At 46.5% G+C, this 15,722-nt stretch overlaps 1 protein-coding gene across 5 annotated transcripts in view; it reads left to right on the plus strand.

Annotated features, from left to right (window-relative positions):
• The first annotated feature begins 892 nt into the window (after window positions 1–892).
• LOC135306493 (uncharacterized) overlaps window positions 893–15,722 on the plus strand; it is a 31,051-nt gene continuing 16,221 nt past the window's right edge. For 2 of the 5 annotated variants that reach the window (XM_064430583.1, XM_064430582.1), the window contains exons 1-2: window positions 893–1,112; window positions 10,689–11,539. In XM_064430583.1, the coding sequence (XP_064286653.1) occupies window positions 1,064–1,112; window positions 10,689–11,539 (900 nt within the window). In that variant the 5' untranslated portion in view covers window positions 893–1,063. Of the gene's footprint in view, window positions 1,113–1,154; window positions 1,314–10,688; window positions 11,540–15,722 lie in introns of those variants that run through there. The other 3 variants (XM_064430584.1, XM_064430585.1, XM_064430586.1) reach the window with 3 other exon arrangements.

The following is a 15,722-nucleotide window of genomic DNA, read 5'->3' on the forward strand; positions in this document are numbered from 1 at the left end:
ACTTGACCTGAAGTGTGTGCTGCAGAGGCACAGGACTGCAGGCTGCCACCTGCAAAGCAATGGGGTAACTGGACTGATCTCCCCTGACAGCTCCCCTCTCACTCACTTTCTCATGGCATTTGTAGCACCACTCTGTGATCTCCTTGGGGCCACTGATCCTATGGACAGCTGAAGTCCATGGAATTAGGCCGGTTCAACCGGTGGAGCAGCACACTTTCTCCTGAGAGTGCTCATGTCAGCAGAAGTCTGGATGGGGGGAGCAATGCAGGGACTGGTGCTCTCTTAGCAAGCAGAGACCCTATATAGGTTTTGGGGCTGCTTTTTGTAGGGAACTTTTACTCCTTGAACCTAGCCTAGGAGTAATTTCCCACATATTTCCCAAGACAACACTGGGCTCAATCATGCCCAGGGCATCCCAGAACACTTCATGCCTGCTTGCATGTTTGGAGTTCACTCCAGTACGGTGACAGTGCAAATCTGCCCATGGGAGCTTGCACCCAGGACAGTCCTGACACTTCCTTCTCACCCCTCTTACCCATAGCCTGCAGCACCAGTGATAACCAAGGCAGTTTTCCACTATGAACACATAACATGCAATTTAAATAGAGAACAAGAAAAAACACGAAAAGAAAAAAAAAAAACCCACTCTGCTATTTTACTCTCTCTCCTCCCCACCCTAAACATTCCAGCCTTCCCTGCCACTAGAGAGGGGAGTTGTTTATTGATATTATGCAAGTACTGAAATATTTTTCTTTTTCTTCCCTGCTGTCCATTTTTCCCGCTCACTCCCTCTCTTCCCTTGCAAAGGTAGTTCAAACCCCTCCAGTCATCTCGGCTTATCAGCCACAGGAGATACATTCCTCTGGGCTGCTCCCTTTATAAGTCACTGCTGGCCGGGCGCCCGCCCGCAGCCCGCGCGCCGGCAGCGCTGCCGCTCCGCGCTGCCCCGCCATGCCCTAGCCGGGCCCGCCGGGGGCCGCGCAGCAGCTCGGGGAGGGTCGGCAGCGATGGCACCCCCGCCCCCGCGCCCCGCCCGCCCCTGAGGGCGGCTGCTGCCGCCGGGATGTTCAGCTGGCATCGGAGCTTCACCCTGGGAGCGCCCTGGAGGAGAGGTGAGTCGGCCTCCCCGCCGGGGCCAGCCAACACCTCCCCAAACCCGCACCCCCGCCACCCCTTTCCTTCCCCTCGGTGGCCCCGCGGACGATACTTAGGACAAGCCCATCCCGGCCCGCCCTGCTCCCGGGCCCCGCGCCGCTGCCGGCCCGGCCCCATGCTGCGCTCGCTGCTCTCCGGCTGCCTCTGTCCCCTCGCAGGTAAGGCTGCCCGAGCCGCGGCCCCTCTGCCCCGGGGCCGGCGGGGGCAAAGATCGCCCTTAAGGAACCGGCTTCATTTCCTCTTAAAATGGGCTTATTTCGCCTTGGTAAGCGTGGCAAAGCTCGGGAGAGAGGAGCAGGGCAGGCGGCAGCACTGTCCGCGCTGCCGAGGGACCGGCACCCACCGGAGCGGCTGCTCCCGGCACCTCCGTGAGGCGGGTGGGCTGCCCTCCGCCCGTCGCTGCGGGGCCACGGGCATCGGCTCGCTTCCTAGGCTAGCCTATCCAGTCAGACTAGTGTACCCAACACGGATTGTCGCGGGTTCGAACTGTTGTACTTGCTCCCGCCCGTGCAGGTGAGGTGACCCTGGCAAGAAAGGCAGCTACAGTCTTGCAGCTGATCACCTATAACTTTTAAAGCCTGTTGTGCAAACAAATTATGTGGTCTCAGTAAGCCTTTTCCAGGCATAATGGGGTCCCTATATTTTATGCCTTAGCCAGAGTTGCAGGCGTTGAGATCACAAGCCCCATGTAGCAGAATTCTCTTGGCATCCGTGTTTACCACTCAGCTTGGCTTGTGGCAGCTGTAAACGAGATCGGCAGGTTCTGTCTCATTGGCACGGCTGCACGGGGCTGGTTTGCTTGGCATAGAGGTGGCTACAGAGTTTGTCGGAGCATAAATGTGGCGTGCAGTGCAACAGCAGGATGGTAAAAACATTGCAAACCCATGTGTTTGGGGTGGTAATACCTCCTGGGGTCCTGACTTTCCATCCTTATGCCAAACTCCCGTTTCCTTGGAGCGCTGCAGCAATTGCTCGCATGGAGTCATCAGAGCTGACATTCTCGGGCATCCAAGCAGAGAACCATCAGGTACTCTCTGCTTGGATTGTGCTTCCCGACTGTCCTGGTCTGGGGCAGCTACTTAGAGCTCCGTGTGAGCTGGAGCCTCTGTGAGGTGCCCCAGCAGGTAAAGTGTTAAGTGCTGCTGCCAGCAAGACTGCTGAAGCAGGTTACTCTGCCTGGGCTCAGTCTGGAAACTGCTACCCAATGACACAAAGGGCTCTAGAGCACTACTGCTGAGAGAACATGCCAGTATCCCCATAGGATGTGGAGGGTGTTTGAGGAGTGTTTTACAGTATGGTGGAAACTGCTCCTTTTTGCTCTGGATGTAATTTGACCATGATCTATATCTTGTTTCTTCCAAGATATATAGTGCAAACCTGATGGCAGGGTTAGGAGGTGAAAGGAAGCTTGCTCTTCCACGTGGAAGTGTCCCTCACCATCCAGACACGGCAGTATTGTTAATAGGGTAGGTGAAAGCTTTGGTGGGGGAACAGTTATCCTACAGAGCACTGAGGAATCAAAAAGAGGTTCAGCTAGAATTTATCCAAATAAGAAACAGCAACATCACTCTCTAATCATTTCAGCTAGGAAAAAGACACCAAATATTATGTGTGTCCTGATTTGGATGCCATCTGTATTAAGAAATAGCATTCTTGGCTCTTGCTCTCACTGCAACTATAAAAGATTTCAGACATGCCAGAGTATGGTTATGCCTGTCCAGTGCTACCTTGTTTGAGCAGAAGCAGCTCACCAGGGTTTTATCAAGGGACAGCAATGACTGCTCATGAAGAATGGCTTAACAGCGACCTTTCTAATACCATTCTCGAGTTCCTTTGGCTTCAGTTGAAGCACTGGTGTCTAAATGGCCTTGGTCTTTGGGGCTATTGAACAGTTGTTTATCCAAGCTTATTATAGGCAATAAAACCTGAATTACTACATACCTGTCATCCCTGGGGGGCACGTTCCATCCTTGCAAAGGGCCTCCAGGCTCCTAGTTAATTTCTGGCTGAATAATCAATGAGGCAGCCTGCAGATCAGATGTACAAGGAAAAGATCTAAATTAGACAATTTTGCCAATGTGTGATATATTTGTTTCTATTGTTTTAATTTTCTGCTCAGGCATATCACTGAGTTATGCGCTAAATAATCTTTTGCTGTTATAGAGGGCTGCTCATCAAAGCACTGTTTCCTTTATTTAAGGTTTTGAACATTTCTCTTGGAGGAACACATTTTTCAAGGAGAAGGATTTGCAGGTCTTTAGTGGCAGCTGTCATCTCCCTGACAAAAATCTCACAAATAAGGTGATTGTGGGGGCTGAAACTCTTTCCTCCCCCAGCCCTCAGGACTGGTTACATTGCAAAGTAGGGAGGACTTGGGCACTAATCCTTGTGCACCAAAATTATCCCTGGCCAGGTTTTCCCCCCGGGTCATAGATACAAAGAAATAAGTTGCAGTGTAAATGCAGAAAGAGTGGGAATTTTAGCCGGTGCAATGAACAGGGTCAGGTGTTGGTCTAAAAAGTGGTGACTGCCAGCCTACACAAGTAACTGATAAACCAGGTGGTCTGAGGGACCTGCTGTGCCCCGGGACTTTCTGCCAGAGGTCACTAATCTATCAGACCTGTCGTTTGGTTTCAAAAACTTCACAGGTCACTTGGAATGAATAAGCGCAAGCTGTAAAAGTGTCAAGTGGCCTCTCTACTTGGAAATCCATTTCCTCTTTAGTTCACCCAACTATATCAATCAGTAAACAATCAATCAATCTCCCTCTCATTCCTCCTCAAATGCTTGAAAAGACCTATAATTAGCTCCTCTTTTCTAAAACATAGATACTAAAGCAATGAATGTCTCCTCAGAGAGTCTCAGTCAGAGTCCTTGAACCCTGTTATCTTTCTCTTGGCATCTACTTTATATGGATTTATCATTACCAGCTGCACCTGTGGGGACCTATAACACTTCTGGTCACATTACATTACCAAACTGTGATCCTAAGGAACTTCACACACTTAACTAACATTGAGACTCTGGAGACCACCCTGCAGCCAAAGGATCTAAGTATTTTGTGCTTTTTGTTCAAGGACTATCTAAAATCTCAGCTTTGTCATAACTATTCCTATGCATTCAACATTTTGAGCAAATCAAATTGTATATGTATGCTCATGAAATCCACGTGCACTTCACTTCTCCAGCTGGATAAATTGAAGTTTAGAGAATCGGATCTATTGTGCAAATACTGTTACGACACGGCAGCATGTTCCCCTGCAAATGCGAATTTTTCAGTCACAACTCCAGAAAAAACCCCCAAAACAACAAGCAAACCAAACAAAATAAAACAACAAAAATCCCGATCTTTCTTCTGACAGTGATTTTCATGCCTTCACAAGTTTCTGCTGTTGTAGGTAGAAGTTGTAATTGGTGCACTGAAGACTACAGACCCTATAATAAACTTTCTGTATAAATTGTTCAGTTTGTGATTATCCTAATTATTTAGGAGAAGCTTTGTTCAGCCCAAGATCTGGCAGCACACTCCGCATGCTGCTTAAAAAGCATTGGGGAAGGCAGATAGTGTGCAGACTTTTGGTGACAAGTAGAACCTCTACTATTGCCAGGACTGTGATCAACAGTCCAGTAAAGGTCCAGGTAGGGATCAGGAGATCCCCACCCTGTGGAAATCCATGGCAAAGCTGTGTGGAGATAGACTTTGCTCACAGAAGGTCAGTTGGTAGCGGTTACTGATTTTTTGGGGTGGGGACTTTGTTTGTTGGGTTGGTTTGGGGTTTTTGGAAGCGTAAGGGTAATTCAGTTCTCATGAGCACTGAGGCCCTGTCCGTGCAAGGCCTGCCTGAGCCCACGGGGCCGTGCTGGGGACAGCTCTGCCCAGCCCGGGAGGTGACACGGCCGCCGCGGGCCCTGCGTGGGGGCTGCTGAGGAGGTGCCAGCACGGCCCCAGCGCCCGACCCCACCCTTCAGCACACGTGGGGGAAAAGTCATCAGCAAAAAATGCCTATTGTTTCAGAAAGGAAGTGACCCCTTCTCTCTTAAATGCTGGGAAATTGAGATCTCATCATTGGTGAGAAAAAAAACCACCTCTTCGAAATGAAAGGGAAATACCACCTGAGCCGTCCTGCCAGCAGTGCTAGAGAATGTGGCACAGTGACAAAACTAAGGGAGTCTTTTTGTACGGGAAGGAAGGAAAATGAGGGAATGCAAGGACTGAATGGGAGAGGCAGCCTTTCATTTCTAGGTCATGGGTCTGACTCCAGTGCACTAGTCACTGCTGTCTAGAGATTCTTCAAAAGGTGACAATCATCTCCTAGTCTGTTACTTGGAGGCCACAGCCCCATCACAGAACCAGTCCTGCATGGCAGGGTTTCATCCTTGGTGCAGCTGGAGCCAGAGAGGAGTTGCTAGGCAGGCTGTGTCCTCTACAGGACGCTGAAAAACCTTTTCTGGCACTTTGCATGTGCACCTTCCTCCTGTACTCAGGGCTAACCAGAATGGTAGGAGTGCTGTGGTTTGACTTTGGTCTTCCTTTGCAGGGCAGTTGTGCCAAGTCCCTGCTACTCCAACAGCCCAAGACATTGGTGATACCCTTTAAGTTTGGTGGAACAGTAAAATTGGAAAGTACTGGCCTTATGAACTGCAGTGTGTAGGATGCTGCATGTCTTGTGGCATGTGTGGCATACAGTAGCAGGGAGAGGAAGAGATTCTCCGAGTATCTCTGGGCTGTTCATCCTGTACAAGCCTGCCAGCACCACCCACTGTGGATGGGCTCACTGTGCACATGGACCTTGCAGCAGTTCTAGGGACAAGCAGAAGGGTGCCATGGCTCTACCTCTGCTATCCTTTGTAAGACAGTGGTGGATGGAGACAAGCAAAGCTTTGGCTCCAGTTGTGCCATGTTTAACAGAGATTCTCCCCATGCCAAGTAGCCTAAAAATCAGGATGAACATTTTGAGACAACAGGTGGGCAGAGACTGGAAAGGAAGAGAGCAGCAAAGGGCATGGTATGGCTCTCTATGCCAGTATCAGCACTCATTCCACTGCCAGCCTGGCCTCCTCCTGTCCACCAGTGCTGCCATTAGTTGCATACATCAGAAAACCATGTGCTATGATACTTAAGTCAGTGTATCAGAGGCCATGGACCCTCTCTGGGATGTAGCAGAGCTTAACAACTCTGAAGGAATTGCCAGTGAAACACAACTTTGAGTCACAGGCATAGACACAAGAAAGAAAAAAAAATCAGACATGAGTTTCAGTACTTTGGAGCATGGGGATTTGGATATAGGCTTTAGTTTGGTTTACTAGAAAGGTGGGAGCTTTTGCAAGAATTGGGCTTGAGCAGGATTGGAAATGTGAAGGAGTTTTTCCTGGGCAGTTGTTTGAGTTAATCTCGTGCATCCAATTCCCGTGGGATAAATAAATTGCTTAAAAGTAATTTTATATTTAGGTATCTGCCCTCCTTCTCGTGGTCAGTGATCTCTGTACTAATACATTAGGCTGAATACTGGCAGCTGCTAGTTATTGTGCAACTGGAAAAATAACTTAAGACTTAAAAGTTCCAAGAAAGTGAAGCCTTGGGTCAGGAGATGATTGGGGGGGTATTTACCTTTGAAAGATTTAAGTTTCTCTATTAGGCTCTGCTAACTGCAACAGAGAAATATCCTAAAAAGCAATTCAAACGTGATGTAAAGTTCTAGAGACTTAGGTGGGACACATCTGCTCCTTCCACTCCCTACCAGTTACCCTCAGGTAATTCACTGTCACCACCTCCTTGTAAGTTGGGAAGAAGTCTGATTCTCCAGCTTTACAGACACAGGAAACCCAGCTTCCCAAGGCTACACATGATCACTACCACCAGTCAGAGGCATATATTTCAATCCAGGGAACCCTGTATACCTCTAGGGTGATTACAGAGCCATAAAACTCTTTGGAAGGGCTACTGGGCAAGTAGCACAAGCTACCCTGAGACAATGTTTGGCCTGGGCACACATGTTGAATATGCTTCAGGAACCCATACTGATTCTGAAGCAAGCACATGAAATTCATTCCTTCCCTGGCTGCCACACCAGCGTACCAGCCAGCTTTCTAAAAACTACAGCATTTGCTATCTTACCCCCACTGCAGAGGGGTGTGGAAAACCGGTCCATGGGACAAGAAACAAACGACAACAACAAAAATCTTGGCTGAATTCCCAGGAACATCAGTGTCAACCTGGCTGGCCTCCAGCACAATTAAATACATCTTACCATTATTAATGCCACCGTTCAGCTCTCTGGAGTTCTTCACACCTCCTTTCAGAAGCCGCTGTGCAGGACTGTTTGCAGCCATGCCCCTGCAGCACACTCCCTCCAGTGCCAGGCAGGAGTTATCCCTTCCTTGCTTGCTTTACTCAGTGCCCCTGGTATTGCTGAACAAAGCAGTTACAGGCCAAATCCTCAGCCAAAATTAGCTGACACAGTTCTGTTAAGGGCCCTGGAAATTAGTTAATTTATAGCAGCTGAGGGCCTGGGTTGCCTTTTTTTTTTTTTTTTTTCCTTCCCTCAATTACTCAGATGAGCTTTAATTGCACCATTCTGGTGTTTGTTAGCAAAATGCTTGAAGGAGCTGAGTGTTTTTGTATGCCTCTTCCAAGACGTGTAGCAGGAACAATGTGCTTCTTAGAAGCCCCATGGTTTAGACTACAATCCTGTTAACAGAGAAGAAGAAGAGAGACTGTTCTGTCAGTGAGGTGCAGCAAGAATAACTTGAGTTTCAGGTCACTGCCTTAATCATTGGAGATCTTTCTGCTATAGCACAGATAACCTCACTGACCAAGGGAAAGTATTATTAAATAAATGAGGATGAGGTACCTACACCTGAGTGCGTTGCAAAATCCTGTTTTCCTTTGCCAGTATTCTGGTCTTGGGGTAGGGGGATGATAACATTTTGCCTTATCACAGTACGTTGGAAGAATAAATCAGAAATGGTCTGTGGTTTGCAGGACCTGACAGTGCTGAGAGCAATGGTTTGCAGCCTAGAACAGATAAACAATTTTTGTAAAACGTGTTGCTAGTGACCACAGTAAGGGGAGAGAGAGCAAAGAACTGTTGTTGGCATCAAGGCGGCCATCCCACAGAGGGTCAAAGATTTCATCTTATTTTCTATTCTTTCTACTCCAGCCAAACCTTGTTCACATTGCAGCTTTTGTAGTCCTAAAAGATATGCAGTAAAGCATCTGACATCTCCTTCTGTAAGTAGCAAGACCTCATTTTAATATGCTGCTTCCTGATTTTAGACAAAGCAATATTTGTGTAGGCCAGGGTGAAACCAGTTAAGCAAGAAAAAACAGGGGCAGATTGAAAGAAGTGAGAGAATTTCCAGTCAAAGGAAAGCATGGCATGATTAATAAGTGAGAACAATCAGTCTGTGGGAAAGAACTACCGTTGCATATAGTAATTCCAGGTAAGAGTGACAGCTGTATGGTTTGTTCTTAAGAGTGACAGCTGTATGGTTTGTTCTTAAAAGTAACTGCAGGAATGCAACTGCTCTCCTCCTGACTCTTGGTGGTTTTGTTGGGCAGCTGGAGCAGTGGTGCCATCAGAAGAGCCTGTAAGCCTTGTATTTTTCATGCAGATACAACGTTTTGTGTCTGGCTGCCAAGAGGTGTTTGCAGCTGAGCAGGTAGATCCTCTTGACTCCAAATCAAAGTGACTCAGTTCCACCTCCTCCTTCCAAGACCTGGCACCCAGCTCCCTCTTTGAGCTGATGTTTTGCTGTATGTGAAGCTGCAAACCAGTCACCCTATTCCTTGTCCTCAGGTCAGGGTCCCTCATACATATCCCAAAAGTGAAAGAGTAACAACAGAGCCTAACACAGGCAGCTCCTGATGAGCTTTCCTGGGTAATGTCTTTTTCTTGTCCCCCATCACAGCAACATCCTGGTGTTGTATTGCTGAGGTCTGGCACTGACTGTCCCAAACATGGCTCTTTGCACTGGGAAGATGCCTGTGATTCCTGCTAAGGGAGGCAGTGCAATTCTGTATATGATAAACAATTCTTATATAAGGGGTATCAGCACTACGTACCATACAAAGCCTATCAGATTATTTATCACTGACTGCCCTTTATAAAAATCCAGTGTAAAATATTAAATCAGTGGGGGTCTATGAACAGCAAAGGCCATATTTCAGTGGTATGCCAGGAAATTCTCAAGATCAAATGAAGGGAATTCAAAGTAGAAAATGATCCATGTAAGAGTTAGCTTGGCTTTAATGAGTAAAAGTCTCCCTTATCTAAGTACCTTGCAGAAAGCAAGCTGGACGAGGTAAAGATGGGTTATTTCTGAAACAGGGAGCTTCTGGGTTACCACAAAGGAGAACTGCACAGCAGAGCTCTCCCTCATCCACTCACTGCTGGTGGGGTGGATCCCAGGCTTTCCTGCCCACGTAGGGACATTTACATTACTGGGGGTGAGTTTGTGAAGCTGCTGCTGGTCTGATTCAGGCAAAAAGAAAGAGGAGAGGGGAATGAGGTAGAAAGTAAGACATCCAGAAAAGTGTATGCTCTGTAGTCCTCTTAGGCACTCTGGGTTGGGCACTAAGAGAAAAGATACCAGGGAAAGTGAAGATTTGTTCTGCATCAATTCTTGGTTCCAAATCCACAAAGATAGGTATTTGGAGCTGAGATTTGCAGTTTGCTAAAAGGTAGACGCAGAACTTTCATACTGGCTTTTATATCATCATGTTCCAAATGTTTGCACTATGAAATTATATTCAGAAAAACAGTAAGAAAAACCTGGGAGCAGATCTTTGACCCCTGAAGATCAACCTTTCATCCAGAGATTGTTCTATCACATTACTGTGTAAAATAATTGTGACTTGAAAACAAGTCTTCTTTGTCTGTGTGCAAAAGCTCTTGAGCAAGGCTGCCCCTATCTCTTTTGTCTTTACAAATAAGGTAGGAGCTCAATTAAAGACATTACTTCATAGCTGAAACCATACAGGGAGTGAAAAAGATCTACAGTGCTTTTTACACTTGCTTTTGTAATCAGAACTTGATTTTTGTCACGTGTATGTGAGCAGAGAATACCAAAGAATTTTCAAATTGCTTGTTGAAAACCAAAATTCACTTAAGTCTGTGGGAAGAGTAATTTCATTTTACTCTTCTTTCTGCTGGTTCAGAATACATTTATTTGGAAAAAAATATTTGAGCCTTAAATTAATGTCTGTCAGGCTGAAAGAACATGTACATCTCTCCATCTGTATGCAGATAATTACAAAAAAGTTGCCTGCCTACATATGTTGTTTTCTACCTATCTATTAAATCAGAATTGTGCTTTTATAAGCCCCCCTGGAGGACTCTGAAGCTATGAAACACAAGCCTTTTGTTGCAGCAAAGCCCACCAGAAAGCTTCATATAGCTCAAGAAAAACAAATTAGGGCTGTTCCACTCTACCACCTTGGTATAGGCAGTTTTACATTCCACATCCCCCAGGGCATGCATTAGATACTGAGTTTTGTAGCCTCCTGTGACCTTCTTCTTGTTTCTTTTCAGCAGGTAAGAAGAGCCCACCTGCTGAGGACAAGGTCGTGTTAACACACATGAAGATACTGAGCAATGAAGGAATTCAAAACCCAGGGTTAATCCCAGAGGCTCCAGCTGACACAGCCTGCACAGAGCAGTCCCATCTTCCCGGTGCCAGTGTTCCACCAGACTGCCTGGGAAGCCCAGACGCCGCAGCCGCAGCTCCAGACTGTGCGGATGGCCCGGCAAGCAGTGACCACGTAGCCACCCTGCCTGACCTCAGCGCCTTCGAGTCCAAGTGCCGGCTTCACAGATTCTCCAAATTCGAATCTGAGGACTCGGGGGTTGAGTTGCCAAGCGGTGCTAATTCTCCATCCACACCCACGGGCTCAGAGAAGAGCTTTGTGCTTCAGAGCAGAGACTCATTTTGTGACTCGGGTGTGCTTAGCACCTCTTCTTCTCCAGAAATTGACCATCAGTTAATGAGAACATGTAAAGAACATGCCAGAAATGTTAGCCTACAAGATCCAGAGAGCAAAAAGCAAGCTGATTACTATAGTCAGGAGGCAGATGCTGTGCAGGATCCTACAGCTTCCCTTGAAGACTTCAATGACCCTCAGGAAGAAAGTCCTGATGATCATTTTTACCAGGATGACAAGCAGTCATCTCCAGAAAAGGAACCTACCGCAGAGATGGACCTTTCCAGGGAAAGCACTCTTTCCACCCCAGGTCCCGTAGAAGAGCCAAAGACAATTGCTGACAATTTTTCAGAGAATTTTGGCAGCATGCAAGACCTTCAGATCCATGAACACCAGCTGAAGAAGTACCCCACAAGTGATAGTCTGGATGAATACATGGATGAATGCTGTAGGCTGAGTGAGGTGAGAAACACCTGAACTGTATCTTAAATTTATGCCTGTCCAAACACCCCTGTTTCATGTCCTGTTTGTCACAAATTAGACATATCTGAGTGAGTTTAGAATATCTCCCCTGAAACTTGTAAGCAGCAGAAAATGGTAATTGATTTTTAAGGTTTCTTTTCATGTGAGTAAAATTCTGAATTAATTTGTCAATATCAGGTCTGGGAAAGGATGAAAAATGACTCATTGAGATCTAGTGTTTCTAAAAGCTCTAGATGAGAGGATATACTTGATTCTGGTCTCAAAAATGAAGATTATCAAGATAAGTCATCATTCTCTGATACATGGGGTGGGGGTCAGAACATAGGTTTATTTTCAAGACCAGGTTATTCCTGTCTCTGGGAATAGCTAACTTGCTTTTGGGACACTGAGATTTGTAAGGAACTAGTCTAAGGGTTAATTAATTTATGTCCAGGCCTGTTGTGCCCTGTTGAGTCAACTGTCTCAAATAATGCACGAGCAGGGAGCTAATTCACAAATTCAGATTTTTGTCGGGCTGGAGTTGGAGATGCTGTTTTAACTTGCCAGCATAGCTGTGATGGACCAAACTGCAATGACCTAATTTCAGCAGGTTGTCCCACTCCTTACTCCCTGCCACTGACAAGAGAATAAAAAGCCCTTCTGTGCACCTTCTCCTATAGCAGCTGCTGTTAAGAGCTCCCCCCAGTTCTTTGCCTGAAGCCTCATGCTGTTGAAGTGAGGACAGATCACTGCCTTGCCTGCACGCTGCAGTGGGTTCCAGGAACCAGCAAAGCAAAGATCTCAGTGGAGAGCTGATTCTTGACAGAGAGACAGACTAAAGAGTCCCATGAGCAAAGGGATGGAAAAAGGAGAAAGGCAGACTAGGTGAAAAAAACCAAAACACACAAAAGCATTAAATGGTGCCTATCGGGGATTTTTTTGCGGGGTGCTCATTGTGGTAATAGTGATTAATTGGAATTGGAGATGGGTGGGAGGAAGCCAAGTAACAAGTGATGTGTGCTGTGCAAATAATTTAACCATGACCTCGCTGCGCTGAACAATCGGGCATTGGACTTCCTTTCCAGCATGCCAAACCCTCTTGAGCAGTGAGGAAGGTCAGAGATGTCTTATCTCTGTCAACATTGCATATCAAGGCAGTACAAGCAACACACAACCCATCTGAGCAGTGTTTTCCTCCCCAGAGCTATTTCACACATGGCAGAAGACAGATGTCTAATTTGCACAGATCCCAAACAGATCTGGCCATTTGACAGAGAGATCAAGAAAGGATGAGAGCAGCAGAATCTGACCATAAGGAGACTTCATAAAAAGTTACCTAAGTTCTCTGTTGCACTCTGGAGAGTTTGCACCCAGATGTGGTCTTGTCTGACAGCTCTGTATGCCTGTGAAATTCCTTTAAATCCTTAGCGAAATGGAGCCTCAGTTTACCATAGCAAAGCATTTAAATAAACAAGAGAATAAATTAGAAAGAAGCTGAAGAGGAAATTAAGCTTTGGTGGCTTATCTCCCCTCCTTTTTAATATCCTCACTGGCTGAGTGCTAAAGCCCTGTGCCCTAGAGCACTTTTCTTTGTTTTCTGAGCTGTGTAAATACAGCTGTGACCTAGATGCTGGGGAAGTTTGCCCCTCTTCACAGCACACCCCCAGGCTGATGTATCTCAAGAGCAGCACTCCTCAAACTGCTGGGATGCCAGGTAGCACTGAAGTTGGCTGAGACGAGAAATGCCCATGGGCTGCTGCACAGCCCTGCAGCAGCTGCTGCTCTGTGTGCCTCAGAGCAGCAGGACAGCCTCTGGCAGATGCAGAGTCCTCTGCCCTCACCAAGCTTATAGCAGGCTGACCTCTCCTCACTGTCATACACCAGAGACCTGTTCAGAAGTGAGGTCCAGATGATCACCTGACTATACAGCTGACAGATGCATCTCAGTTCATCCCATCTGAGGCTCTGCTCCAGGCTTTCACATTTGCCTGTAACCTGTCCAAGACACAAAATGGTACTTAGAAACCAACCTCTGCTATGGCCTGTTGTCTTATGAGGGACTAAGATATCCCTGGAAATGAATCACTGTTGCCTGAAAGAAAGCAGGCCAGCACAGTGTATTCCTACCCTGCTTGGCAAGAACATGGCAAACCAAATTGCTCCATCAAATAAATTCCTGCTGCATTACATTAATTTTGATAAAAATGCAAAAGTGCTTACACTGGCTTACAGTTAATGCTCAGTGAGAGCATTATTTAGTTATAGGTGACACCATCTTCCTCAGTTCTATTGATGGCTTTGGGAACATTCAAGTAACAGAAGAGCAGTTGAGTTTCCCTAGCAGTGCCAACTGTGCTTACTGGCTCACCACAGCCAAACAAGGATTCAGTCTCTGGATGAAGTTGTCCCTTGATGTCCTCCTGACCATCCCTCACTGCTGAGGCCACTTCCAAGAGAACAGGAAGGAAAATGCTGAAAAACAGAGACTGGAAATGACCAAATGTTTTGACCACTTGGATTCAGTTGGTGAATGGCTTTGGCTGAAAATATACATCAAATCATTTCAGTGCAGCATTTTTAGACAAATCTTTCTGATCTTTTGTTTTGAACTCTTGTTATTTTGAAATTTGCCTACATTTTGAAAGATGAAAGAAAATGGAAGCTGTCAAACAACACGAGAAACAACTTTGAAGCCTAAATAAAAGCATTTCCTTTTAAGCTTGAAGTTTGAAGATACATAGCTTTTGATGCTTTTGCTTTACAAACACTTCCTCATGCTCTATAAAGTTTACATTTAAAGTCAGCCTAGCCCATACTCCTAGAAGAAAAAGGATGGGAGCACTGTCATCATTAAGCGAAAAAAATCATTATTCACGCGGTGCTATTTATCCTGGGCCAAAGCAGTCCAAATGTTTCTCTACAGAGTGGTACAGTTCAGGGGAAGGATAGGGGTACCTGTGATGGTCAGGCCCGTTGTCTGTGCGTGCTGCTCAGGGGAAATCAGAAGCTATCAGCAAGCACAGCCCCTCCTGGACAGCAGGGTGGAGCCGTCAGAAATACACAGCACGATCCTTCTCTTTCCTGTTATTCACAAGCCTTTCGGTGCTGTCAGCTACCAGTGACAAATGCTTCCCGCTCAGCCTGTGGTGTCACTAATTGGTTGCTCTGGGCCCGGGATGGGAGGGTTGAAATTACGTTGTTCCCTGTCGGGTGGCGCAGTGACCGTGCTGCCTGCACCAGCCATGCTCGCAGTGAGGGATGTATAGCAGGATGGAGCCTAGTATAACCCAAAACTATGCAAAAGAAAAGTGAAGAGCATTGTGTGAAGCACAGAAACCCAAGGCAATACAAGATACATCACTGAGCATTTTTCTGAACAAAGAAAAGCTTCCCCTGCAAACTGCCCATCATCTTCAGCTCGTGCTGCCAGGTCCAGCTCAGGACAGTTCTCCATTGAGCCCAATTGCAGAAAAGCACATCGCACGCATCCAAGTAACAGATAATGGCTGAAATGAGGCTGGGCAAAATGCTGACCAGATGATCAGACATGCAGATTTTGATTATACATCAGTTGGACAAGAGACTTGAAAGCAACTCTCACTCTTGCAGCTCCCACTGGACTTCAAATCTTTGTAGTGATCAGGTGCTGCAGTGAGCACAATATTCCCCAGAGACAAGAGGACAGGCTCCCACCTCTGTGAGCTGTGTAGCCACAGAGGAAAAGATGTGATTTGCCAATCAAAATATTGACTAGAGGGCTCTAGATAAGCCAGAGTTCCCAGTGCAGATGCTGATCCTGTATTTTTAAGCTTCCTAAGAAATGTGTGGGCCAGCACAACTGTTATGGTTTATTGCCAGGGACACACATACTGAAAACCTGTGCCCAAAACTTAGTCAGGTGAGCACTGACAAGGGCAGAGATCCCTCTTTGGTTACACAGGTGTACAGTCAATGTAGTGCATCTTAACTCCTCAGGGTCAAAAAACCATAATGTGAGTAAGTCAGCATAGCATAACTGGGAGCCTTTAACTCTGTTCCATCCAGATGAGGGTCTGGCTCAGTCTCATGCCTAAAAGCAAAATCTGGCACATATTTATACATTATATTCTTACTTTCCTAGAGAAGCTTTAACCATGTGAGTCATAAATTGTGTCTTTATGATCCTCCATTTCTTCACCTTACA

Source organism: Passer domesticus, chromosome 8 (genome assembly GCF_036417665.1).
Source record: "Passer domesticus isolate bPasDom1 chromosome 8, bPasDom1.hap1, whole genome shotgun sequence".
NCBI classification, from domain to species: domain Eukaryota; kingdom Metazoa; phylum Chordata; class Aves; order Passeriformes; family Passeridae; genus Passer; species Passer domesticus.